The sequence below is a fragment of the Hemicordylus capensis genome, chromosome 5, assembly GCF_027244095.1.
Source record: "Hemicordylus capensis ecotype Gifberg chromosome 5, rHemCap1.1.pri, whole genome shotgun sequence".
Lineage (NCBI taxonomy): Eukaryota > Metazoa > Chordata > Lepidosauria > Squamata > Cordylidae > Hemicordylus > Hemicordylus capensis.
The window spans coordinates 4593306-4621202 of record NC_069661.1 but is presented as its reverse complement, the minus strand read 5'-3'; the positions used below and the strand labels follow the sequence as shown (position 1 = coordinate 4621202).

General features: G+C 49.9%; 1 protein-coding gene across 3 annotated transcripts; it reads right to left on the bottom strand.

The window, feature by feature from the left end:
• Nucleotides 1–67: 67 nt before the first annotated feature.
• Nucleotides 68–27897, bottom strand: SMYD5 (SMYD family member 5). Of its 3 annotated transcripts, none has more exons than XM_053258190.1 (13): nucleotides 27703–27897; nucleotides 24335–24443; nucleotides 21145–21281; nucleotides 19490–19611; nucleotides 15470–15539; nucleotides 13776–13880; nucleotides 12483–12545; nucleotides 10440–10510; nucleotides 8746–8852; nucleotides 7244–7300; nucleotides 7033–7127; nucleotides 5282–5352; nucleotides 68–2440 (listed from the first exon to the last, which is right to left on the bottom strand). In XM_053258190.1, exons 1-13 carry the CDS (start codon nucleotides 27703–27705, stop codon nucleotides 2290–2292), a joined length of 1161 nt encoding a protein of 386 aa, XP_053114165.1. In that variant the 5' UTR covers nucleotides 27706–27897; the 3' UTR covers nucleotides 68–2289. The 3 variants fall into 3 exon arrangements, with proteins under 3 accessions (XP_053114165.1, XP_053114163.1, XP_053114164.1); XM_053258188.1 differs by lacking the exon at nucleotides 27703–27897 and adding an exon at nucleotides 27240–27676; XM_053258189.1 differs by lacking the exon at nucleotides 27703–27897 and adding an exon at nucleotides 25281–26647.

Here is a 27897-nt window from a genome sequence, read left to right as displayed (position 1 = left end):
CAGGCTTCCAAACAGACGAGGCTGGTGAGAGAGAACTCAAGGCACAAAAGAGATGCACGAAGCTTGGAAGAGGAGAAAAGAGTATTATTGCCTGTGTCACATTTCCTGTCCAGTCTCAGTGTGACACACCGGCCCTTCCCAAATGCAACGGTCTTTGCATATATTATCTTTGTAACACTCTGCTTAGCAGTCCCATGCACATAGCTAACGATGCTGCCTTCTTGTTCACTGTCCCAAAGACAGAGCCACAGGGGGGCAAAGGAACTCAGCCAAGCCCACACTGCAAAGGCAGTGTCGAAGGTCAGTGGCCAGTCAGGCCTCGACTGCTTGCATAAGGCTTGGTGTTTGGATAAGAATATCACAATAAGCTTTAAACATTTCCCAAAAGGAGATTTCAGACTACTGTCAAGGGAGGTGGAGGCCATGCTTAAATTTTAAAATCCGTGTGGTCAGGCTTGTGTTTTGGCAGGGCTCCGCTCCATGAGGCTCCCTGCTTTTTAAAGACAAAAACGCTTCTTTACACAAAGGACAGCTTGTGGAACTTCATGTCACAAGATGTGGCGATGGTTGCTGGGTGAGATAGCTCTAGAAGGGGATGGAGGAAAATTCACGGAGAGATCAGCCAAATAGAGCCTCCATGTTCAGGGGAAGTAGGCTCCTGAATATCATATGCTGGGGACGGGGCCACAGGGCAGGCAGAACTATTGCCATCACGCCAGGCAGGGCTGTCAAAACTGGGTCTGCAGAGGAGGGTGGACTACAATTCCCATCATCCCCAGCCACAATGGCCAAAAGGGAAGATAGGACCTATAGAAGATAGGACCTATAGCACCTTGGTGGGGGGCGTGCTTGAGGACCCCCCAGTGTATACAGGCTTCTTTCTCGGCAGCGTCCCTGGCCCGTCGGCATGGACTGGTTGAGCCTTCACTCCAACCCAGTTCTCCTGGATAGTCTCCATTCGAAGTGTGAGCGCAGCAGCTGCAACTGCATGGGGATGCTGACTGGCATTCTGCACATGTTCAGAGTTACTTTTCATTATCTATTACTTCAAACCTGTTTATTTAGAGAAAGTGGCGTGGCCACAGGCGGGGGAGGGTGTTGCTACTGAGTGTGGGTAAAAGGCCTGCAAACCCAACAGCGGCTACCAGGGATTCCTCACACACACAGCCCAAATGCACGGATCCAGACCCCGGCTGCCACCTGGCTCAACAGCTGAGCGGTGAGAAAGAAGCTCCCCTCTCCCAGCAGTGGGGGCAGGTGCTTGCTTCCTCTTGCAGCTGGGGAAAAGCAAGGGCTATGCTGGACCAGAAGCACATCACGTCTTCTGCACTCGAGCCGATCTCTGTTGACTTCACCCAGCAAGCTGGACTTGGGGCAGCCAGAAGACAGCCACTGTGAGTCAGACAGCAGCAGCAGCAGCAGCAGATTAATTCCATGCATTCGCTGCTGAGAAAAGACGGCACGAAGTGGCCCCTCAGCCTCTGGTGAAGCCCAAAAGGAAGTTCTTCACGTAACACCAACACTGACTTGCGGAACTCACTGCCACAAGAGGTCACAATTGCCTCTAGCTCTATAAGGCGATTGCTCAAGTTCACCGAAGAGGATAGATTAGCTATTAGTCACAGTGGCTAGATGGAACCTTCAGGTTCACGGGCAGTCTACCTGTAAACATCAGCTGCTGAGCAGCAAACAAGAGGCAAGGCTGCTGCCTATGGGTCCTTCTTGTGGGGGTTCCTAGTGGCAAGTGGTGTTTATGAAGCGGAAAGCCCAACGGGCTTCGTGCATGCTTGAACATGCTCTCCCGATACAGATGCCGCCTCGGGGGCATTACGCATACCTCCAACCACCTCTACCCATGCAGCTGGATCGGACGGAGGGGCTGTCAAAACTCAAGCGACCGGTCTGGGTTCGCCCCCCCCCCCCCGAAAAGCCGCCATCTGCACTGTAGATTCTTCACCGAGCCCGTCTGCAGAGAGAGCCCCGGCCAGGTCTTCCCCCTGCTGCCGCCGTGACGGGGAGCTTAGTCTGCGTGGCAGATGGCGAGGACCGGATTTCTTCCGACACGGCTCGGGCCAAGCCTGCCAAGATGGAGAGGGAAGAGACTCCAGAGCCAGGGACACACCTCCGAGAAGGCCAGGGGCAAGCAGTGGTCCCAGCGCCCCCCCGCCCCCTTGGCGAAATCTCAGCCCCTTCTTCCTCGGCCCGCAGCAGTGGCTTGCCTCCCAGCAGCCTGCTGCAAAAGGAAGCCGCCGCGGCCCGCAGGAGAACCCCCTCCCCAGATCCCCAAGATCACACGTCGGTCATCTCATCCTCCAGCTCCGCGTCGTCCGGCTCCCCTTCGGCTTCCTCCTCCTCCTCCTCCTCCTCTTCAGACGTCACATCCGGGTCGTCGGCTTGAGCCAGGCACTTGGGACAGGAGCAGACAAACAGATAGTTCTCCCTGGGGAGGGGAGGGGAGGGAAGAAGAGGATTTTGCAGTTACCAGCCTTGGCGCCTACTGCTTTTGCATCCAGGATGTCAGCAGAGCTGTCAATCTCCTGGCTTATGCCGGCTGAGGGGAGGGCGCCGATGTTCCCTTCATGCCGATTAGGCCGGGAGGCCCCATCTCAGAAAGGAGGCCACACAGCTCCCAAAGAAGCAAAAAAGAGCAGCAAACATGATCAGGGGCCAGGAGCACATAAGAACAGCCCTGCTGGATCAGGCCCAAGGAGGCCCATCTAGTCCAGCATCCTGTTTCACACAGTGGCCCACCAGATGCCTCTGAGAAGCCCACAGGCAGGAGTTGAGGGCAGGCCCTCTCTCCTGCTGTGACTCCCCTCCAACTGGTACTCAGAGGCATCCAGCTTTTGAGGCTGGAGGTGGCCTATAGCCCTCCAACTAGTAGCCGATAACAGACCTCTCCTCCATGAAGTTATCCAAGCCCCTCTTAAAGCCATCCAGGTTGTTGGCTGTCACCACATCTTGTGGCAGAGAATTCCACAAGTTGATGATGCATTATGTGAAAAAGTACTTCCATTTGTTGGTCCTAGATTTCCCGACGTTCAGTTTCATGGGATGACCCCTGGCTCTAGTGTTCTGGGAGAGGGAGAAGAATTTCTCTCTCTCCACTTTCTCCACTTCATGCATGATTTTATAGACATCTATCATGTCTCCCCACAGTTGTCTTTTTTCTAAACTAAAAAGCCCCAGGGGTTGTAGCCTTGCCTCATAAGGAAGGTGCTCTAGTCTAGGCCCCTGATCATCTTGGTTGCCCTTCTCTGCACCTTTCCATCTAAGGAAAGACTACAACATTTGGGGCTTTTAGCTTAGAAAAAACATGACTGGGGGCGGGGGCGGGGCATGACTGAAGTTTACAACATGATGCAGAGTGGGGAGAATATAGATAGAAAAATTACTTTCCCTCTCTCCTAATACTAGAACTTAGGGCCAGCCAATAGAATTGATTAGTATAGATTTAGAAGAGATAAAATGATTCATTTGGGTCATTATTCTGGATTGCTTAATTTGTTTATATCTTATGTGATTGTTTTTACTTTATTTTGTGAAATTTTAGCTGTTTATTTTGTTTTATATTGTGTTTTAAATCTTGTACACTGCCTAGAAATGTACATATCAGGCGGTATAAAAATATGGTAAATAAAACACAACAACATTAATGTACAGTGGACCCTCGACTTACGAACTACTCGACATCCGATGTTTTCGACTTACGAACGACAAAAATGGCCGCACGCTTATGAATTTTTCGAGCTACGAACGGAAACCGTTGGCGGTTTAGCAATAGCAATAGCAATAGCAATAGCAATAGCACTTACATTTATATACCGCTTTATAGCCGGAGCTCTCTAAGCGGTTTACAATGATTTTAGCATATTGCCCCCAACATTCTGGGTACTCATAGATGCGGTTTCCTCGGCTTACAAATTTTTAGATGCGGCTTACTCGACTTACGAATTTTTTTAGACCTCCGTGGGTGCGCTTTTCGACTTACGAAATTTTCGACCTCCGAACGTGCATTCGGAACGGATTAACTTCGTAAGTCGAGGGACCACTGTATAGTTAATGTATAGAGTTCTCTACCTCAGGGGTTCTCAGAATTTAGTCCTCAAGTGATGTTGGTCTAGAACTCCCATCAGCACCAGCCACGATGTCCAAAACACTGTGGCTGAAGATGATGGGAGTTAGGAACATAGGAAGTTGCCATATACTGAGTCAGACCCTTGGGCCATCTAGCTCAGCACTGGCCACATAGACTGGCAGCGGCTTCTCCAAGGTTGCAGGCAGGAGTCTCTCTCAGCCCTATTTGGAGATGCTGCCAGATATTGAACCTGGGACCTTCTGCATGCAAACATGCAGGTGCTCTTCCCAGAACAGCCCCATCCTCTAAGGCAGGGATTCTCAACATTTGGTCCCCAGATGTTATTGGACTTCAATTCCCATCATCTTCAACCAAAGGCCACTGGGGCTGGGGATTATGGGAGGTGAAGTCCAATAACATCTGGGGACCCAACGTTGAGAATCCCTGCTCTAAGGGGAGTATCTTACAGTGCTCACATGTGTGGTCTCCCATTCAAATGCAAACCAGGGAGGACCCTGCTTAGCAAATGGGACAGTTCACGCTTGCTACCACAAGACCAGCTCTCCTACCTGCAGTCCAACAATTTCTGGGAACCCACATGTGAGAGCCCCTGTTCTTCCTCAACATAAAAGGTTGGAAAGTGACTTGGAGGAGAATGAGTGACCGACCCCAGGACACCTCTGAGTACCAGCTGCAGGGGAGCAACTGCAGGAGAGAGGGCCTGCCCTCAACTCCTGCCTGTGGCTTCCAGCAGCATCTGGGGGGCCACTGTGTGAAACAGGATGCTGGACTAGATGGGCCTCCTTGGGCCTGACCCAGCAGGGCTGTTCTTATGGTCAAATCTCACCTGTCCCAGACACTTCCCAAATTGGCCTTAGGCAACACCCCCCCACCCCCTAAGCTCTCCATCCACAATATGCAGAGTAGCACTGGCCTGCTTTACTGGGTTGTTGTAAGGATTAGAAGAAGGATGCAAAATGCCCTGAAGATCAAGGATGCTATACAAACACAGAGCTATTCTCCTTCAGTCCATCCAGGGGACTCTCTACGTATCAGAGTACAGAGCTACCTCCAGGCTCAGAGGCAGGATGCCTCTGAATCCCAGCTGCAGGGAAGCAGCAGCAGGAGAGAGGGCATGCCCCCACCTCTTTCCTGTGGGCTTCCCAGAGACCCCTGCTTGCACGCCACCCTGCCCAGGCTTACCGCAGTATCTTGTGGCGGCTGTGCCGACTCCTCTCTCGTTGGCAGCAGTCCAGGTAGCTGATGCAGATCTCCTGTTCAGACACGAGCAATCATGCGTGAACGGAAGGCAAATGCTTCAGTCCAAGCCGAGATGAGCACCATGGCTCACAAGCCTGTTGTGAAGACGGCCCATGAAAGGGATTGTGCCCCCACCAGCCCACCCCACAAGTGTCCCACGTCTCAGGGAATCTCAACCATTCCTTTTGCAAAGCCTTTTCATTCTGCCCTTCCCACCATCCGACCACACTTCTCAACAGGAGCTGCTCCAAAAACTTCCCCAGAGAAAACATCACATCTGATAATGGCAAACAACACTGAAGTGAAGGCTATTTCCTGAAGCCATCTCATATGAAGCTGGCTTGCGCAGAGTCAGACCCTTGGTCCATCTAGCTCGGTATTATCTACACTGACTAGCAGCGACTTTCCAAGGTCTAGCCCAGCCCTACCTGAAAATGCTGCCAGGGACTGAACCCGGGACCTTCTGCATGCAAAGCAGACTGTAATGACCAGCCTCCCTTCCCACAAAGAGTTAAACGGAAGTGAACCTTGTCTTGACTGACAGGCCGGTGAGCTCAAGGGCTCAGCTAATCAGCACATCAGGTGGGTGGGACTGTTGCCAGGAAGAAGGGGGTCTTTGTTAGAAGAATCTAGACGGGAGGGTGCATAGGAGGACTTGTGGCCATGGAAGTTGACTGCAGGAGGATGACTGCAGCTCTTGGAAGACAGAATTGCAGGGGCTTGATTCTCAACTGGTGTTTGGTGAGTTCAAGGGAAAAGGAAGCCAAGGCTACTGGCTTCAGAAGTTTAGGACAGGAGAAAGTGGTTTAGTAAGAGTTGGCGTTAGAATTTGTATTTCTTTGGTGAGTGAGCTTCTGCATATTCCTGATACGGTTCTATTCTCATTTACCTGTAATATAATTGAAATAAGAAACACTAGCCTATGCCCATCCTACCTAAGGCACTGCAAAAGACTAGAAACATTTAAGCGTGCCGATGACAACCTATTTTTGGAACCTACTAAGTATTTTTAACTGTATGTAAAAGCTGAGAAAGCCTCAGGCGGAAGTAGTCTGTAGTAATTGAATAAAGCTGTTGTGGGGGGGTTGTTCTTTTCTTTTACACGCCTCTCCAAGTTGGTTTTTAACTCAGGAAAAGCAGGGTGGGCGGGCAAATGGGGATTTCTCTCATGCAAACACATCCTCAAACACTCAGCAACTATCAGTTTTCTCGTTGTGTGTAGGCTTGCACATGGAAGATTTTTTGTACTTGTCCCAAGCCAAATTAAGAGAGGTTTTTTCCCTGGGTATCCCACCCCAAGCCCAGAGAGTTTCTGTAGCCAAAAGGGGGGGGTGTGTGTCAGCATTTTGATCCTACTGATAATAGTTTTAGGAGAAGCATAGCCAGGCAGCTCAGCAGGGACAATTCAGCATTTCTTTCCCTCGTGTGAGTTTGCTCTGAGACAAAGGCTTTAATCCGCGACACAGACAGTCCTTAATTCCAAGTGTGTGACCACCACCCCACTGAGCTGCCTTTTTTACACCTGGATTTACAGCTGAATGTCTGCAAAAGGTGTCAGGTAGACCAGAGAAGTACCATCCTGGTAACAGCTGGTATATGTGATCTGGTCCAAGTTGAACTTTTCTAAAATAACTGGACCAATGAAAATGTCCCAGGTCCTCCCCACTCCCGCAAAAAGTCCAGCTGCCCCTCACCTCTCCTGGCCTGATATCTTCCAGGGCTGTCAGGTGTAGGAGAAAATTGTTGTCTGGGAACGAGGTCTCAGCATTGGGAATGCAGCTGTGATTACCTGCAACAGGCAGAAGGGAGCAAAGTGTCACTAGGGTCAAGGGACCAGTCCTCTGTGATCATTTCCTGCTAAGTGCTCAAGGCCCCTCAGCAAGTCATTCTTCCCCAGTTACTTACAACAACTCTGAAGCATGTAGAGGCCTGATCCTTCGCAATTCAGGAACTCCCCTGTCTCTAAATCAAAAAGAGAGAGAGAGAGATTGGGGTGCCATGTTGAGCTTCCTGAAAATCTTCCTTCAAAAGAAGATGCTTACAGCAAGGGAAACTTAGGTTTGCAAAATTAGGCACAGTGTAGAGAGAGAACTTTTTCTTCCTCTTGTAGAGCACAAGACCTTGGAGTCACTCAATGGCAAGAGATTCGGGACAGACAGAAGAAAGTCTTTCTTCAGACAACAACTTATTCTCATATGGAACTGGTAGCCACAGGTTTTGATGGCTTTTAAAGGGGATTAGACGAGGGGTTCTCAAACCTGAGTCCTCAGATGCTAGACTACAACTCCCATCATCCCCTGCCACAATGGTCAAAGAACTCTGGGGATGATGGGAGATGTAGTCCACCAATCTCTGAAGAACCAAGTTTGAAAACCCCTGGGGTAGACAAACCCATACAGGAAGATAGTTCTTTCAGTGGATGGTAGCTAAGTGAAACCTCCATGTTCAGAGGCAGCATGCCACAGAATACCAGTTGCTGGGAGCAAGAGCAGGAGAAAGCTATTGCCTCCATTCCCTGCTTGTGGGCTTTCTGAAAGCATCTAGTGGCCACTGTAAGAACAGGAAGCTGGACTAGGTGGGCTTTGGGCCTGATCCAGCAAGGTGCTCCTTATAATCCCCAGCGGGGGATGGACTTCTAAATGGGCCAGCCACTGCCTCCACACTCTTCAACTTTTCACAGGAAGCTGCCTTTATACTGAGTCCGACCCTTGGCTCATCAAGCTCAGAGTTGTCCACACCACTGACTGGCCGAGGTTTCAGACAGGAGCCTTTCCCAGCCCTACCTGGAGATGCTGACAGGGAGGGAACCTGGGTTCACTAGGCATATTTTTAACCCTCATTTTATACTGCGATCCTTTTGTTTTAAATTTTGTAAAAGCATGTTTCATTTTATATTGTGATGACTTTGGTGTTAAGCAATCAAGAACTGAACTTGAACTGCATGCAAAGCTGATGCTCAACCACTGAGCTATGGCCCTATCCCCTAAGGAGAATACTGCAGGCAGGACTCTATCTCAGCCCTATCTTGGAGATGCTGCCAGGGAGGGAACTTGGGACCTAGATGCTCTTCCCAGAGTGGCCCCATCCCCTGAGGGGAAGATCTTCCAGTGCTCACACTTCTAGTCTCCCTTTCATATGCAACCAGGGCAGACCCTGCTTAGCTAAGGGGACAAGTCATGCTTGCTACCACAAGACCAGCTCTCTTCCATACGTGGCCACCCATCCAAATGCAAACCAGGGCAGACCCTGCTCAGCAAAGGGGCCAATTCATGCTCACTGCTGCAAGAGCAGCTCTCCTCCTGTGTCAAGAGGAGCACTCCACCATCAAGTGACGACTGATACCTGGCACTACCCACCACTAAGGTATCGCCATCCTGCAGTCCAAGACACTCACCCAAGGGACCCACCTTTCTCAATGTCCTTGTAGAGCTGGTCTATGAAGGCGTCCAGCTTCTCGCGTTCCTGCGGAGGGAGTTCTAAGGCATCGCAGGCATGGACCCATGGGCTCAAGGAGCTGAGTGGGGAGAGGAAGGAGCCCCATAAGCCAGGGGGTCTCGAACTGGGGTCCCAATTCGGCAACCTCTCTACACATCCTTAATGCAAGGGCGCACCTCTTTGGCGGGTGAGAGGGAGAGGCACAGTACCACACACAGAGCGCTCAAGCCTCCCCCTCTGACCTGTGGAGGCCTTACTGGACATCTCGCCTGGCTGAGATTTGACCAGTTGTTGCTCACAGACACTTAACTCTGTTAATAAGCAATGGGGCCATTCACACGACTGGGCCGGGGGGCGGGAAGGCTGCTCAAGCTCACCTTCCCCACAGATGAGCACAAAAATGCTGCTGGGAGGGTGGGCCGCGATTCCAGCCAATCTGTGCTGCAGAGCTCCCGAGGCCAGACTCCGGATATCCCACAATGCACTGTGCTATGAGTGTGGTGCATTGACGGGATCCCCCGTCAGACAGGTGCTCTAGGCGCCCATCTGTGAGCCAGCCTGGTGTAGTGGTTAGAGTGCTGAACCAGGACCTGGGAGACCCGAGTTCAAATCCCCATCCAGCCATGAGACTCGCTGGGTGACTCTGGGCCAGTCGCTTCTCTCTCAGCCTCTCAACCTACTTCACAGGGTTGTTGTGAGGAGAGGCTTAAGTATGTAGTACACCGCTCTGGGCTCCTTGGAGGAAGAGCGGGATATAAATGTAAAAATTAAATTAAATTAAATTAAATTAATTAATTAATTAATAAGTACATAAATAAATCAATAAATCTGTGTCCCCTGCAGGTTGCACGCAGCCCAAGGAGAGGCATGATCCCAGCATCACTTGCTCCCCTCACCTCAGCTTAGAGCCCGGCTTGGGAACAGGGTTAGGCTGGGCGGGAGCACTCCACACTGGGCGAGGCTGCTCGTGAGAACAGCCTCCATGTTTCTAGAAGGCCTAGAAACTTGACTCATGTTAAAGCCTCAAAAACAACATGCTCAGGAGGCCGAACTCGGTATCCAGCAGAGATTCTGTCATGACTCAATTCCAGAATGCACGTTTGTCACGTCCACTCATTCTCCTCAGTGGCCACACTGAGGGGCAGCACAACCAGCCCCCAGGAACCGTGGCGGTGCAGAGTTTCAGGCCACGTGGAAATCCACCTTTGCATACAGCCCAGTGCAAGCAGTGTGTCCTTTCAGACATTCAGCTGCATGCATCAACATCACAGCAGCCCCAATCCTGCATGAGGAAAACGAACCCATGGAGCGACAGTCCTAACCAATCTCATCGAGAATATCCATACCCCAAACTGAACGTGGCATCCCCAGTTAAGGCCTGCAGCTGTTGTCAGGATTAGGACAGGTGCCTCTTCAGTCTTGGAAACATTTTTCTCCTCTGCATAGCTTTTTGTGCCACCGCATCATGTTGTCAATTCACGTGCCATTTGGGGATCCAGCAGACCCAATGGGAATTTTATGCAAATGAGAAAAACGTTTCCCAGAAAATTTTCCAATCCAAGTTTTCCTGGAAAACCCACATCTCTGTGTAAAACGAGGAATCCATCTCTCTGGCATCCCAGGAAGGACACGTGGTTCTGGAGTGGCAAGAATCCACCTCGCTTACCTTGTCCCTATGCCTTGGCCATTGGTACCCACCAAGGCAAAGAGTGACCGGAAGCCTTCAGGAGAAAACCACTGTTGGAGAGAAAGTCAGAGCAAAAAAGAGGGTTACACTTCCCATCATGGTTGCCCATGATGCAAGCTGCAAAAAAAACCCATGTCAAAATTCAAGAATTCCATACAACCGTCAATTTAACCCATGACCTTTGGCCGCTGTGGCTGAGGCATAAAGGGAGTGTGAATTGATTGGGTCCCCAACAACAACTGGAGACCCAATCAATGCTCCCTCTGATCTTTTTCATCAGTGTGCGGAATGAGATTTGTTCTGGGCGGCAGTATCACGGCAGTGTGCACGCATGTGCATTCAGAATGGGGCCTTCCTGATTCAACCTGAGTGGAGTCTAAATTTAACGGAGCAGACATCAAAAAACTTGAGCAAGTGCATGTGCGCACACTCACAAGGTTTTTTTAACGTCTGCTCAGTTAATTTTAACTGAGACCACTACCCATTGAGATCATCAGGAGAGGTCCATCTGCAGTTGCCACTGGCTCGTCTGGTGGCTACTCGGGGACGGGCCTTCTCCGCTGCTGCCCCAAAGCTTTGGAACACACTTCCTGCTGAAATAAGAGCCTCCCCATCTCTGACAACTTTTTAAAAGTCTTTAAAGATGCATCTATTCACCCAGGCTTTTATATTTTAAAATAAATATTGTTTTAATAGTTTTGATGCTGTTTTAAAATTTAAATTGTTGTAATGTTTTAACTTTTACTGTATCATTTATTTTGTTTTAACTAATGTTTTAATTTTTGTTGTCATTTATTCTCCTAAACATACCCATCACTAATCCCATGCGTGGCAACTCTCGCGACAGCAGCTGCCTGAGGATAGCGATGGGGACAGGAGATCATGGTGGCGGCAGCGGGCCAGAGTGACCCCATCCCCTAAGGGGAATATCTTCCAGCGCTCACACATATAGTTGCCCTTTCAAATGCAAACCAGGGTGGTCCCTGCTTAGCAAAGGGGACAATTCATGCTTGCTACCACAAGACCAGCTCTCCTCCCTACAGAAAGAGCCAAAAATACATCGTTCATTTTAAATATCACAGTAATATTTTTAAAATCAATTATTAACAGTGTTCAGGTTCTGTTTCTTTTCAAAAGAATCCACTCCATAGCAAAGAACATCTTTTGCCCGCAGGAAGCCCCGGTTTAAGGATCCAACATCTCTGCTTGAACTCACTGAGGCCGAGTCTGCATCTTACGACAGACTCGCAGCCCATGCCAGCCTCAGTGGCCTTGCACCCACCCCCTCCTTTCTTCCCTAGGAACATCTAGAAATGCAAAATGGATGATGTGACTTCATTTCACTGCAATTTTTACAGTTACCCAGGTCCACTTTTTAAATGAACACGTGCACAATCAGCCATTCACACAAACACATGTACATGTGCACAGACAACTTGTGTTGCATGTGCATTGATGACCAAATAGGGCTAATGACATCGTGTGCTTTGCATTTTTAAAAGTTTCTGAGGGAAAGAAAGGGACACAGAACTGGCACTTTCAGCAGTGGCCGCAATACGTAGATTTGGCCTCAGCATCCAAGGAAGGGTTCTTCTTCCCATGATGCCAAATACTTACTGGGTTTACAAGAGAGCCAACTCAGTATAAAGCAAATCCTTTGCTCCAGGGGCATTTGGGAGCCAGAAGAATTAATCAGAGAGAGGACTAACGACTCAGGACAGAAATCAAACAGCTGCATAGATTGGAAGGTTAGTCTGCTTTACTGCAGCAAGAAAGTATTTCTGAACAATTCTGGGAATACGGGAATTTTTCCCTTGAAAAAATACATGGTATTGCAAAACAGAGTGGGAACAAAGACCAACCCATGCTGCTGCTTGTGTACTGCACTGGGCACTTCTGACAAGTGGCTTTTGAGAACGAAGAACTGCAAAGGGTCCTCAGAGGCCATCTAGCTCAGCCTCTCGTGGAGGAGGAATCTTTAGGCCTCCCTTGCAGGAAGTGGACTGGAGATATTGGACTTACTCTGCCAAGATGTTCGTCGTAAAGTGCTTCCGTGAAGAGTCCACGCAGGACTTCCAGCTGGCCCTGGAGAAACCAATCACACAAAGAGGGAAACATGCATTGGGCATGATTGAACACCAAGAACTCACCAGGTTCTGTACAGAACACAGGACAAAATGCACCTGGTAAGCAAGGCCAAGATGGGGACAGAGGGGTGTTTTCTATAGGATGCTCTACGACCACAAGAGAAGTCCGTGCTGGCACCAGAAGGAGCCCGGTTTAGGCAGAGCAAAGACTGTGGGGGCTAAACCAGAAGGGGGCCTTTGCAGCTATCCCCTCTCTAGGACGCTCTTCCCAGAGTGGCTTGCCTGGCACCCATTTCTTCAGGTCACTTTTCCTATCAGTTGAACTGGATTCTAATCTGTTGTTCATGTCTATTTCATCACCGCACTGCAGGCCATCATTTTATTATTTCTACTAACAGTGAGCCTCTCAGACGAAACCTTTTTGCTGAAGGGATGGGCATCAGTTTTTATATATAACTAAATAAATACTCTGGGCAGCATTTTCAGACTAGTCAGTTGTGACTAAGCATCTCTGAAATCAGTGTGTTAGTCCTGACGAACTTAAGTCCCATTAATTTCAACTGGGCTTTGTTATAACTAATGTAGTCTGGATACTGTAGTGAGACTTCCAGGAAACAATTTGTTATGGGGCGACTAACAAATAAAGTGTATTATTAATTATTATTACTGCCCTTTTAAAATCCAAATCTGCACTAAATTAGGCCAGATCAAGTAAACCACAACAGGATTGTGCAACCTGGTGAAATCATGCAAATTAGCACACCACTGGGTTACTTTGCAGAATTTATTTGTTTTTTCTAGCCCAGGGCCATGCAAGGCACTCAAGGATCTCCCTTCTTATCCCTGAAGTCCTTGCTCAGCCCTCCACTTTTAAAAGACCACAAGGTGCTGCCAAGAGACGTGAAGGCCTAGGAAAGGGGGAGGCTGGAAATGAACAAAAAAAACAAAAGGGGAAAAACTGGTGGGGGGGGCAGTGTTCTGGAAAAAAATTAGTTTCCCTCCATTTTTTTCTATGCCTTCACAATGGCCTTAGACATTTTCAAGGTTTTTTCTCCAACCATAAGGACTGGAAAATTAGTTTTCATTACACTGAATCAAGATGCTGAAATCTACCCTGGAAATAGGCATGGCCCCTCTGCCGTGGCAAAATTCATGAGAGGCAGAGCCCCAGAGCCAGACCAGACCATCACCCACTGGAATCCCTCTCCCTTTTCCTAGGTGCGCTGACCTTAAATTTATCTCCCAGGAGCTTGTGCACAATTTCCTCCTCCTCGTTGGCAGTTTTGCTGCAGAACTGAGAGAAGAGCTTGACCCAGCTGTCTTTCTCTTTAGCCTGAAAGAAGAAAGCAAGAGACACCTTCACTTCTCTTTCTTCCATGGAAGAGGGAGGAGGCTGGAAGGAGGGGCAAGCAGGCGGGGGAGACACATGCACCCCCATCATGGGGTAGCAGCTGCAGCAGTAACGTGGTAATAATAGCCACGGTGACAACAGAAGTTTCCTGAATGATGGCAGGGAGGGAGATTAGCAGACCTGGCTTTTAGCAAACCACATGTAAATCAGTTTGTGCATTGCCTAACCCGCAACAGGTGATGCTTTCCCTTCTCCGTGCTGCACTGCTTGTAAAAGCTGCACCTCCAGAATTCTTCTTGCAAGGCACCTCACATGGAACAGAGCCCCTGCCGCTTTAAGGGCCCTTTCGCTCATTACCCAGAACCAACCAGAGGTTGCCACCCAGAGCACACTCCGCAGGCAGCTGCAACCAGACCTGGCTTCCTGGCAAGTAGACCTGTAGTGTACAGAGGTGTGCAAATGTGCACTGGCTGCATTCATAGGTGTTAGGGGTACAATTAAAAGCGTCGTTACATGCGCAGCGGCCCTATGAATTATATTGAAGGGAGAAGGGACTGCTTTCTCCTGCGTTTGTTTGTTTTTTAGTTATTGCAACAAGCTTTAATGCCTAGGAACATAAGAAGCTGCCGTCTACTGAGTCAGACCATAGGTCCATCTAGCTCAGTATAGTCCACACAGACTGGCAGCGGCTTCTCCAAGGTTGCAGGCCGGAATCTCTCTCAGCCCTATCCCACAGATGCTGCCAGGGAGGGAACTTGGAACCTTCTGCATACAAGTATGCAGATGCTTCTTCCCAGAGTGGCCCCAACCCCTAAGGGGACTACTTTACACTGCTCACACCTACCGTCTTCCATTCAAATGCAAACCAGAGTGGACCCTGCTTAGCAAAGGGGACCATCTCTCCTCCTCAAGACTTCCCCCACAGCTGCCCACTCTCCACACTAGAACATAACTGCCCTGCCAGACCAGCTTAAGGGTAAATCTAGTCCAGCACCCTGTTTCCAGTAGCGACAAACCAGATGCCTCCAGCAAGGCCATACGGAAGGCAAGAAACCTCTGCATTTTGTTCCCAGCACCTGTCACTGAATGGTATACTGCCTCTGATCATGGAGGTTCTATGTAGCAAACCACAGCCAGTACCAATTGATGGATCTCGCGTCTTCCATAACAACAATGAAGAATATTTAGATACCACTTTTCAACCAAGTTCCCAAAGCAGTTTATATAGAGAAATAAAAATAAATAAAGATGGCTCCCTGTCTCCAAAGGGCTCACAATCTTAAAATAAACATAAAGGTAGACACCAGCAACAGCCACTGGAGGGATGCTGTGCTGGGGATGGATAGAGCCAGTTGCTCTCCCTCTGCTCAATAAAGAGAGTCACCACTTTTAAAAGGTGCCTCTCTCTGCTCAGTTAGCAGGACCATGACTTGGTCCAAACACTTTTAAAAAGCCATCTAAGTGCACAGCCATCACCACATCTCGCAACAGGCTATGAAGGCACGGCCACCGTCTTCTCTCCATACCAGGCTGCATTCCTACCTCTTGGCAGCTGAAGCCCAAACACGCACCTGCTTGACGGTTGCAACCATTCTTGCCATCAGCATGATGCTCGAAGTCTCTGGAGGATAATGGATATTCCTAGAAGAAACAACAGGAGAAACAAAAGTCCCCCCCCGCCCAAGTCATGAACTAAAGGACTACGTAGGCCAGGGCGCACAACTTTGTCTCTCCTGCAGATATTGGACTACAACTCCCATCATCCCTGACTACTGACTGGGAGTGATGGGAGTCGTAGTCCAACAACAGCTGCAGGACCACAGTTGTGCAGCTCTGATCTAAGCCAACCTTTTGTAAAGGCAGAGACATCCCTTGCTTGCCACCCATGTGACAGTCTATGTCAAGGATTCTTAAACTCGGGCCCCAGATGTTGCTGGACTATAACTCCCATCATCCCCATCATGGCCTTGGGATATTGTGGCTGGGGATGATGGGAGTTGTAGTCCAACAGGGAACCAAGCAGTGTTCCTGTAACAGGGATTCCCAGAAGTGGTTGACTACAACTCCCATAATTCCTAGCAAAGGCCATTGCAGCTGAGGATTGTGGGAGTTGTAGTCAACAACATCTGGAAAACTCTGATGCAGGAAACACTGGATTGAGAACCCCTGATCTCTGACATCCACAGCACAATATGTGACACAAGCAGGTACCAAGTGTATTACAGGGAAAATGCTCACCAAGCAAGCAGCTTACAATGGCTCACACAAGCAAGGCAAGCCACACAAGGAAAGGGAAGGGGGGAACACACACACACCCCTCCTGCTGAGACACCTTATACAGAACCAGGGATTCTCAATGTTGGGCGCCCAGATGTTCTTGGACTTCAACTCCTGTAAACCCCAACAAAAGTCACTGGGGCTGGGGATTATGGGAGTTGAAGTCCAACAAAATCTGGGGACTCCACGTTGAGAATCCCTGATCTAGACTGATACCCTTTATTATTATCATGGTTTTATCTATCTATCTATCAACCAAATTTGTAGACTGCCCCAAACTTCCATCTCTGGGCAGCTTACAACCACAAAAAACAAATTAAATGAAAACCTAAAAACATTTCAAAACCACAGTCAAGTTAAAAAGCTTAAGTGAAAAAATAAATCTTTAAAGCCTTTTTAAAAGTTGTCAGAGATGGGGAGACCCTTATTTCAGCAGGGAATGCATTCCAGAGTCTCAGGGTGGCAACAGAGAAGCCCCACCCCTAATAAATAAGCTGGTAGCAACTGCAGAGGAACCTCTCCAGATGATCTCAATGGGCAGTGGGGCTCATGGCGAAGAAGATGTTCTCTCCTGTACCCAGGGCCTAAGTTGTTCAGGGCTTTATAAAGTATAACCAGCACTTTGTATTTTGCCTGGAAACCTACTGGTAGCCAGTGCAGTTCTTTTACTACAGGAGTAATATGATCCCTTTGAGATGACCCAGAGACCAACCTGGCTGCAGGATTCTGGACCAACTGCAGTTTCTGGACTACGTACAAGGGCAGCCCCACAAAGACCTCATTGCAAAAGCCAAGTCTGGAGGTTACCAGCAGATGTGCCACTGTTCTGAGGTCATTTCTCTCAAGAAATGGACGCAGCTGGCGTATCAGCTGAAGCTGATAGAAAACACCTCTGGCCACTGCCTTAACCTGGGATACCAGGGAGAGGTTTGGATCCAGAAGTACTCTCGGACTGCAACCCACTTCCCCACTTTATAACTCCACAACAAGGAGTTCCCATTCTTTTTGCTCTGTAAATCCTGTTGAGAAAACTGTTCTCTGTCTCAAAAGGGCTCAGAAAGGAGATACCAGCAGCAACAGACACTGGAGAGATTCTACGCTGGGCTGAGCAATTACTCTCCAATAGAAGAGTTATTACAGTCCATGACCAAATCAGAACTACACAAAACCAAGACACACACATACAAAAAAACACACACAAAAAAACACATTTACCTTCCAGACATCAAACCAGATAAACTCCCACATGCTTTGATATTCAGTCATTACATTCCAACGGAACACCCTTTACAATCTCTTGGCAAACTCTAGAATAGGAGAGAGACACCACTTTGGATGGTGCCTCCTTGTCCAGGTACCTTTACCCTGACAGGCAGGGAGTTTTTCCGGGTCCCAGGGAGTCTTTCCAAGCCCTTTTACTTGAGATCTTTCAACTAGAAATGCCAGGAATTCAACCTGGGATGTTCTACATGCAAAGCATGTGCTCTGTTACTCAGCAACAGTTACCCTTCAAGGTCTGAGGCTGAGGAGGCCTTTCCCAACCCCACTATCCAAGACATCTTGTAAGAAACTCACCAAGGCCCTTCTGCAGGCAAAGCAAATGCTTTATCACGGAACTATGACCACTTTCCATAGATCAGAGGTTCCCAACTTGTGGTCCTCTAATGTTGCTAAACTACAACTCCCATCATCCCCAGGGGCGGATCGGGGGGGTGCAATTGTATCCCCTGTGAATTAATGATGAGTCTCTTGGAGGTCAGCAGGAGCAGAGAGTAAAAAGAGGGTTGACATTTCTCCCAGCCCTATTGGTTCTCCTGGGGTCTTGTGCTCCTCGCCTGCTTGGAATTCATATGCAACTATGCAACTTCAGAGCCCAGAAAGCAGGCTGTTGGGCTCCCTCCAAGAAGGAAAGGAACACATTTTGTAAAAACCAACCCTTTGCTGTTTGTTTGGTTTGTGTGTGATTTCTTCCCCTTGGTCAAGCTACCATGTTGCGCGCTCTCTCTCCCGCCAGCCCCATGAACCATGTGTGTGTTGTACCTGTGTGAGAAGTCCCATCCCGTGTGTGTGTGTGTGTGCGTGAGAGAGTGAGTGAGAGAGAGAGAATTTTAAGCTTTAAAAAAAAAAAACATTTTCAAAGTATGCCAAAACTGTTCTAGTGCAAACTTGTAAGAAAAACCCTCCCCCTCCCAACAGTATACCTTCTTGTGAGGAAATTAGTCAGTGTAAAAGTACTAAAAGCTTTGAAAAGAATTGGGGGCGGGGGAGGAATGCTCTGACAAAATGGATCTGTTTGTGTTTTTGTTCCTGAAGATACACTGCTTCTAGCTCTAACCTGGTCTCTGTGCGTGGGCTTCTTTCTCTCCCCCACCCTTATTAAAAATATTTATGTCTGCTTTTTTAGCAACAGAGTTCTCAAAATGGCTTAAAAAGCAAAATATGAGGAAATGGTTCTCTTAACATGTTTCCCCTTTTAAACCTTATGATTTTATTTTATTTTGCTTTGTGCTTGTAACATGCTCCCCCACCAAAAGGCTATTTTTGTACACTTGCTTCAAAATAAGGCTTTGCAAATCAGTTCACAAGAAACCGAATAATCGACCTGACCCACAAGGAATTCTTTTAGAGGTATAAAATCTAGTCTAATACCACTGCAGGCAATTATTGCAATTTGCATTCCAATCAAATCAGCGGGGGGAGGGGCAGATCTCAAGATGGATTCCTATTAGACCAACAACTCAGTTTTAAAAGTCTTAGTTGAGTCATAGTATGCAATTTGAAACAACTGAGTTTGCAATAAATCAATTCACTAACTCTGAAGGAAAAAAAGACATGTCAAAATAGTGCTTGTGGGCACCATCTTAGCAGAGGCAGCATTCCCTACTGTGCAAGCAAGATGTGGGTCACCTCTTCTAAGAAGAAGAGTTGCAGGTTTTGCAAGAGCTGGTGAGAATATAATCACTTTAACAATCGCAACTTCCTGATGGGACACCTTGTTAGTCAATTCAGGAGGACACCTTGTTAGTTAATTCAGGAGGTCCCAATCTTAGGTCCTCAGATAATGTTGGACTGCATTATAACTCTCATCACCCCCCACTATAATGGCCTTTGGTCATTGTGGCAGGGATGATGGGAGTTGTAGTCCAACACTGGGAACCTCCTAATGGACTGATTAAAAACCATTTGATCCAATAGATAACTAAAGACTGCAGGCTACTTCCAGCTAGATGACAGGGGAAATCCCTCGCTCAGCTCCAAATGGGACATGGATCCAAGTCCCCTGGTCTCCACCACAAGCAGCGCCACCCACTTACCTCCATGCCTCCTCCAGTTTGTTGAGAGGGTGATTGGGGTCCTGTCTGGAAGGTCCCAGGCACAACACCTGATGATACTGTTCCCAGGCAGCTTGCCGGCATTCTGAACTACAATAAGTTACCTACGGAAAACAAAAATGGACCCCAAAAGGGAGTATTCCCCAAAAGGGAAACGTGGGAAGTGGGGAGGAGTTAGAGCACTCTCCCAAGTCCTTAAAGTTACCCCTACCCCACCTTCGAACCGGCAGTCGCTGGTTCTGTGCACATCCCTACTGGAGAGCTCTGCTTTGGAGACAGCTTTCTTTCTTTCTTTCTTTCTTTCTTTTCTTTCTTTCTTTGATTTTTAGACCGCCCTTACAAAATAGCTCAAGGTGGTTCACAAACATCAAAGACCCTTTAAAACAATTTAAGAGCACTGGAAGGCCAGGCCGAAGAGGTAGGTCTTTAGGGCTCTCCTAAATGCCAATAAAGAATTCAAGTTACAGATGTCTGCAGGGAGCGCATTCGACAGTCCAGGAGCAGCTACAGAGAAGGCCCGTCTCTGGGTCGCCACCAGACAAGCTGGTGGCAACTGGAGCCGGACCTCCTCAGATGACCTTAGCGTGCAGTGGGGATCAGACCGAAGAAGGTGCTCTCTAAGGTAACCTGGACCTAAGCCGTTCAGGGCTTTAAAGGTAATAACCAGCACTTTGTATTTTGCTCAGAAACCTATCAGCAGCCAGTGCAGCTGTTTCAAAACAGGCATAATATGGTCTCTCCGAGTTGCCCCGGAGACCAGCCTTGCTGCTGCATTTTGAACTAACTGAAGTTTCCGAACTACATACAAAGGCAGCCCCATGTAGAGTGCATTACAGTAGTCAAGCCTGGAGGTTGCCAGCTGGTGCACCACTGTTCTGAGGTCATCCTCCTCAAGGAATGGACGCAGCTGTCAAATCAGCCTAAGCTGATAAAAAGCACTCCTGGCCACAGCCTCCACCTGAGATACCAGAGTGAGGCCTGGATCCAGGAGTACCCCCAAGCTGCGTACCTGTGCCTTCCAGGGGAATGTAACCCCACCCAGCACAGGGAGATCTAACTCATCCCTCAGATTCTGAACCCCTACAATGAACACCTCCGTCTTGCTTGGATTCAGCTTCAATTTGTTATCCCTCATCCAGCCCATTACTGCCTGTAGGCAGGTGTTTAGGGAATGAACGCCATTTCCTGATGAAGCAGATGAAAGAGAGAAGTAGATTTGGGTGTCATCAGCATACTGATGACACCCAGCACCAAATCTCCTGATGACCTCACCCAGTGGTTTCATGTAAATATTGAAAAGCATTGGTGACAGAATGGAGCCCTGAGGGACTCCATATAACAATTTATGTCTTTTCTTGATCCATGGCACATGACAGAGTAGATAATTTGGAACTCTGTGTGTGTGCGTGTACATACACACACGAGGGAGAGGGAGGAAAATCTGCACGTTTGAGCTCCAACTCTGGCTTCCTTCCTGCTCCACAATTCTCTCCCCATGAAAAAGAAACACTGGCCCCAAATCCTCTGTCATCTTCTGAATCCCCCAGAAGCCTAACATCACTCCCATTTTTAAAGAACCAAGGAACTGGCCTGCCCAGCTACTTCTGCCTCCCGCCCATTCCCAAGTGCCCCCTTACCTGGCAACTGTGGCAGGGCTGATGCAGGTCCTTACGGATGCTGCACTGCTCCGGATGAGGCAGGACCTGGAACTTTCCCAGCAGCCTCTGCGCGTTTTCTTCCGCCGTCTCCAGCGCTCGCAAGCAGTGGTCGCATGCTGGAAGTGGAGGAGAAGCATCCTGATGGGAACATCATCTGGGCCAGAATTTTACTTGCTGCATCCCACCCATCCCCACCAAAAAAAAAAAGTTTGTTTTTAAGCCTGCCACCGGTTTTTCACAAGTACTGCACAAAATAATGCAGAACACATCATTAAGACTGCTGTGTTTGGACTTGGGTTTTCCCAGATATCCACTGGCAGAGGGGGTGGAAGGAACTGCAGCAGAAAAGCAGCTGGCAGAAAAAGTTTTAAGCACCCTCCCAAAGGGGCTTCTCTGCAAAATGTCACTGTTCCCTTCTACTACTGTTCCCTTCATCAGCAGTGACTGTCGAGGCTTTCTTACACAGGTGCGTATGGAACACAGAAACAGACACCCATGTGACTTTTTAACAAAGGTTAGACAAATTCATGAAGGATAGCCATTGATAGTTAAATGGAACCTCCAGGCTCAGAGGCAGGCTACCACAGAATATCATTACCACTGATAGTTAAATGGAACCTCCAGGCTCAGAGGCAGGCTGCCACTGAATACCTGTTGGAAAAAACAACAACAACCTGGTGTGGTGGTTAGAGTGCTGGACTAGGACTGAAGAGACCTGAGTTCAAATCCCCATTCAGCCATAAAACTAGCTGGGTGACTCTGGGCCAGTCACTTCTCTCTCAGCCTAACCTACTTCACAGGGTTGTTGTGAAAGAGAAACTCAAGTATGTAGTGCACCTCTCTGGGCTCCTTGGAGGAAGAGCGGGATATAAATGTAAAAATAATAATAATAACAACAACAACAACAACAACAACAGGGTAAGGGGTCTATTGCCTTCATGTCCTGCTTGAAGCCCTTCTGGGGGCATCTGGCTGAATATTCTTGGAGATGGGATACAAGATTAGATGGACTCACCTGGTCTGATCCAGCAGCCTATATTAACTTATAAAGCTGGCTTCTACTAGGTCAGACAACTGGTGTCCATTCAGTAATGCCCACACTGGCTGGCAGCAGCGCTCCGAAGTTTCAGACTCGGGAGCCTTACCCAACCGTGTTACCTAGAAAGGCGGCCAGGGATTGAACACGGGGCCCATGGCATGCAAAGCAGGTGTCCTGCTACTGAGCTATGGTCCTTCCTCATGGAGGATGCCTCATACTGAGTCAGACAACTGGGTTCTACCGAGATCATTACTGTCAACACTGGCTGGCAGGAGTCTCTCCTAACCCTACCTGGGTCCTTCTGCAAGCAAAGCAGCTGCCCGGCCCCTGGGCTACAATCCTCCTGGTCATTCAGTGTAAAGCATGATTCTAAATGTACTTCAAGAAATAGTGACCCGCACAAAAAGCAACAGAGAGCCCCCTCCACAGCGGATGCGCCCCATCACCCAAGAGGAAAAGGCAGCGACCAGATCTCAGCTGCCCGTCCATCCAGGCCCCAAAGAACAGCTTCTTCCCTCTGTCTAAAGAAGTGCTTCCCAACCAGGAGTGGGGGGGGGGTCGTCCTCCAGATGTTGCTGAACTACAACTCCCATCACCCCAGCCACAAAGTGTAGCTTGGGACGATGGGCGTTGTAGTTCATCCACATCTGGAGGACGCCAAGTTGGGAAGCATTAGTCTAAAGCTAATATTGTGAGGCAGCCTGACCTCACCAGGCCTCTCTAGTGGGCCAATCCCACGATTCTGGCACCACCACAGAGGAGGCCCTGAGAGGAGGCCTCCATTTGCTTTCCCCTCGCGGTGCTTCCAACCCTCCGCCATCACTCATGTGGCAAATCCATCTGCAGTCATCCCCTCCCTCACTGACTCTCACAAACACCCTAAGAGGTGGGACAAGGCTATTCCTGTTTGTATGGGTGAGAAACTGGGCCTTGTACACATCCCCAGGACACCCAGAAGAGTCCAGGCCAAGGAGAGATTTGAATCCAGGCCTCCCAATTCAAGGACAACTCTCTATAAACCTGACTCTCACAGACCCAGACATTTTAGAGATCTGCACGGAACCGGCAGGGGCCGGTTCGATGGCGGGGGGCAGGGTAACTTTAAGGGCAGGGGAGGGTGCACTTACAACCACCACCACCACCACCTTTCCCCCACCAGCACTCGGTTTTCTAAAAGTCCATTGGGGGTGTCAGCCCTGCCACCCCGATGTCCGGATGTACCCAGCAGTAGCTGATGGGCCTGCTTCCGGGTACATCCAGACAACGGGGAGGCAGGGAGGCATGCTGCCACCCCGATGAACATTTAGAAAACCGAGTGCCAGAGGGTGAAACACAGCAGGGGGTAAGTGCATCCTCCCCCGCCCTTAATGTTATCCCCACTCCACCCCCACTGAACCGGCTCATAAAGGGCCTTCGAACCAGTTCCATGCACATCCCTAACACACTTCTTAAGAAGCAAGGACAAGGTACTTGTCCTCAAGGACACGGGATGGAGAACGTAGTCTTGATTCTGAACTGGGTCACAACTGGCCCACCCCAAGATCTAGCGGATCTGTGAAGAAGGAGCCAGACACCACAGGGGCTCCCAGCCTTGGATCCCCAAGTGTTGCTGGACTACAACTCCCATCATCCCCAGCCACAAGTGGCAAGAGGGATGATGGGAACGTAGGAAGCTGCCTTCTACCGAGTCAGACTCTTGGTCCATCTAGCTCAGTATTATCCACACAGACTGGCAGCGGCTTCTCCAAGGTTGCAGGCAGGAGGAGTCTCCCTCAGCCCTATCTGGAGATGCTTCCAGGGAGGGAACTTGGAACCTTCTGCATGCAAGCAAGCAGATGCTCTTCCCAGAGCGGTCCCATCCCCTCAGGGGAATAACTTACAGGGCTCACACATTTAATCTCCTATGCAAATGCAAACCAGGGCAGACCCTGCTTAGCAAAGGGGACCATTCATGCTTGCTACCACAAGACCAGCTCTTGTGTAGGTGCAATTTAACAATATCTGGAGACCCAAGACTAGAAACCTCCTATCAACAGTGACAACATCATAGAAGGGAAAAAGATATTAGATGGTTAAAAAGAAAAGCAACTGGGCCCACCAAAACCCAGGCAAGAACCCAAATCTCCTCACCTTTATATTTATAGAGGGCATTCCAGAGGAACTGGGCAGATACCACAGGCTTCTCGACAAAAATGATTTCTCCTTTCTGGATATTTCTGGTTGCAAAGAGTCCTTTTCCCTTTAAAACGAGAAAGAGAATAACAACAAATATTTATATACCGCTTTTCAACAAAAGTTTCCAAAGTAGTTTACATAGAGAAATAATAAATAAATAAAGATGGCTCCCTGTCCCTGAAGGGCTCACAATCTAAAAAGAAACACAGATAGACACCAACAACAGTCACTGGAGGAATGTTGTGCTGGGGGTGGATAAGGCCAGTTGCTCTCCCCCTGCTCAATAAAGAGAATCACCACGTTAAAAAGGTGCCTCTTTGCCCAGTTAGGAGGGAGAGGGAGAAGAAGAAGAAGAAGAAGAAGAAGAAGAAGAAGAAGAAGAAGAAGAAGAAGATCTGGAGAGTGGAAAAGCATATATTATCTGCAAAATGAACATAAGCGTAGAACAAGCTCAAGCATTGGTCACCAATGGTGAGCTAAGAAATGCCTCCAGGTGACCAAGTGGAAACATTTAGTTCTTTTGAGGGGAGCCAGGACAGCACTGTTCCTTCTAAGGCGTGCGCACATGCACGCGCTCACAAATTTTCTAATGTCTGCTCAGTTAATTTTAGATCCTGCTCAGGTTGAATCAGGAAGGCCCCACCCTGAATGCACATGGTGCGCACACACTGCCTTGATACTGCCGCCCAGAACTAAACTCATTCTGCACTGAAATTTAAAAAAAATTAGAGGGACCGCTGCAGGACAGGCACTCCGATGCAGACCCGTGGTGGAAACACGTCGCTCTATGACTCAATGCAGGTTACCATTTTGCCACACACCCCGTACGTGGCAGAAATTCACCATACTTCTCCGCAGGAAGACAGACAACCCGAATGCACATGTGGGTGAAAGAACTCACCCTGGGATCAGTTTGGTGTTTTGTATAAGCTCTCACATAATGAAGTTGCATAACTGGCAACGCATGATTAATTTATGGAATTCACCACCCCAAAGTGTATGGTGGGGGCGACACTAGCTTAGATGGCTTTGAAGAGGATTTGGACAAGCTCATGGAAGAGGGAGGAGAGAGGCCTCTTAATGGCTATTAGCCATGATGGCTCTATAGAACCTCCATGCTCTGAGGCAGTCTACCACAGAATACCAGTTGCTGGGGAACAAACAGCAGCGGGTTATCGCCTTGTGGGTTTCCTGGAGACAACATGCTAGCTAACATGCCCAGAAAGGAGGCTAGCCTAGGTGAGCGGTGTGATCCAGCAGGCTATTCGTGTTCTGTTGGGTCCCCATCCAGCTCCTGCTAGGGACGCCTAACAGTAAGGACTGAGGGACAAGACCCACAGAAATCCAGCAGCCCAGATGGTCACTGCTGACCAGCGCCTGACTTTCAGAATAGCCAGAGCTTCTGTGGAACAAAGCCCTACTGAGTTAGACGGACTTACTGTCAAGCAAGGGGGAGTCATTCGGGGGTGGCCCATGGGGCACCTCAAATTGCTCAGAACCCTGAATCTCATCAGCCCCCCACCTCCCTTCCTCCTCCAGGACCTCTCCCTGAAAGGAAGGGCAGCCATGGAGGGACCAGCGCCAAGCAGAGGGCAAAGCACTCCCGACCTCCCCTGGCCCTTGGCTGCTTCCGCCTTCAGAAGGGTTGCATTATAATAATAGAGACTTTTAAAAACATGCATAATTATTCGGGGGGGGGGATACAATTGAGTTTAATTATCAGAAGTGGGAGCGGTGGGACCAAATCCCACATCTTCTCAATGCCTAACCATGCCCCTGTCAAGCAAGGGTGCGCAGAACCACTGCAGTCCTCCCTATGAGTAGCTGTAGCTGGATCAGGGCCTCTGTGTGCATCTGTGTTTGAGGAAAGTGGAGGAAGAGGAGACTCCCGTGAATAGCACCAATGCACACGCCACTCCAAAAGCCCCCCAAACACACACACAACACACACACACCCATCTCCCCGGGCCCTCTCCTCCTCCTCCTCCTCCCCTTCACTCCAGAAGGCCAGGCCTGCTGCACTTGTGAACACTGAAGAGAGCTCCAGCCAGGCCACCCCAGAAGCGGAGCCATCGGAGGATACTCCGCGGAGGGCTTCCCCCTCGTTTGCAGAGGCTCTCTCCGTCCTACTCAGCACAGCAGCAACATGCCAGCCCCACTGCAGAAGCCTTAAAGCACCCTGGATGGGCTCGGGTTGACTACTCCAAGGGCCCACGGGGGGGGAGGAGTGGCTTGTCCCCCACTGCCCCGCCCCTTTTTGGTTCAGAAATCCAATATGCGCGGGGACACACACAGAGACACGGAGAACTCCAGGGGGGGCAAACGACCCCCCCCCAAGTGGCTCCCCCCCAACCGCCCCCCATTTCTGCTTCAGGAATCCAAGATGTGGGGCACCGCCCGCCGAGAAATGCATTTTGCCCCTTCTGTGATCCCCCCCATTTTCTTTTCCCCCTGCTGGTGCCGCCAGCGGTCTACTCGGGAGTCAGCCTGACTGCAGCCCACGGAGAGCTCAGCCCAGGCGGCCACCTGATCCTGCACCCCACGCTGACGTCCCCGGGGCTGACTCGCGAGGGAGCAAGCAAGCAAGCAAGCACGCGCCCGAGGGCGGCTGCCCTGTGCCCAGCCCTGCAGGGGCGGGGGGGGCCTTGCTCTTCGCCTGCACCGCCCGTGGACTGCTGCAGCGGGGCTGACTCGGGAGCAAGGGCACGGGTCCTCCCTCCCCCGCCCCGCTGCTCCTCCGGGGGGGGGGGGACACGGGGCGGCTGCTGGCGCCTCCTGCCAGCCTGCGCCTTGCCGTTGCCGCAGGGAGGAGGGCTTGTTGCTGCTGCCGCCCCGCGCCGTGACCCCCCTCGCCCCTCACCTTGCTGTGGCTGATGAAGCGGACCTCCAGCGCCCGGCGGGCTTGGCCGGGGGCGTCCATACAAAAGGAGAACGTGTCACACATGGGAGCCGCCATCTTGGCCCAACTCTGACCTACTCAGGAGGAGGAGGAGGGAGCGAGGGCTGGCTGGGCTGCTGCTGCGCCGCCGCCGCCGCCTCCTCCTGCACCGCCTCTTCCCGCCCCCCAATGCAAAGCGGAGCAGACCCCTGCAGGGCAGCTCCCGGGGGGGCGGCAGAAACCTGAGCAGGGCTGTGGGGTGTGTGCAGGGGGCAGCAGCAAGAAGGGGCCTGCTGGCTGCCGGTGGCGGCTGCACATGATCAGCAGGGCGGGGGGGGGGTTTCCATGAGCGGCGTCGGTGCTTGCGCTGCATGTTTTCATGCTCGCTGTGAGCCGCCCGGAGATCGCTCTGTCCTGGGGCGGCTAACAAAAACGGTTTCGTCACCATCGCTGCGAAACAGAGGGAGAGGCGCCACGTGGAGACCTCCCGACTTGAAACGGGGCATTCCGAAGGTTTTCGAGCTTGGAGCAAAACCACGCCGTTTTCTGAGCCGAAAGGTTTCCGATGCCCAGAGAGCGACCCCGTTTTGGAGGGCTTTTGCCCTTGCGGGTGGGTTTTCTGACACTGGCTCCTGATTGG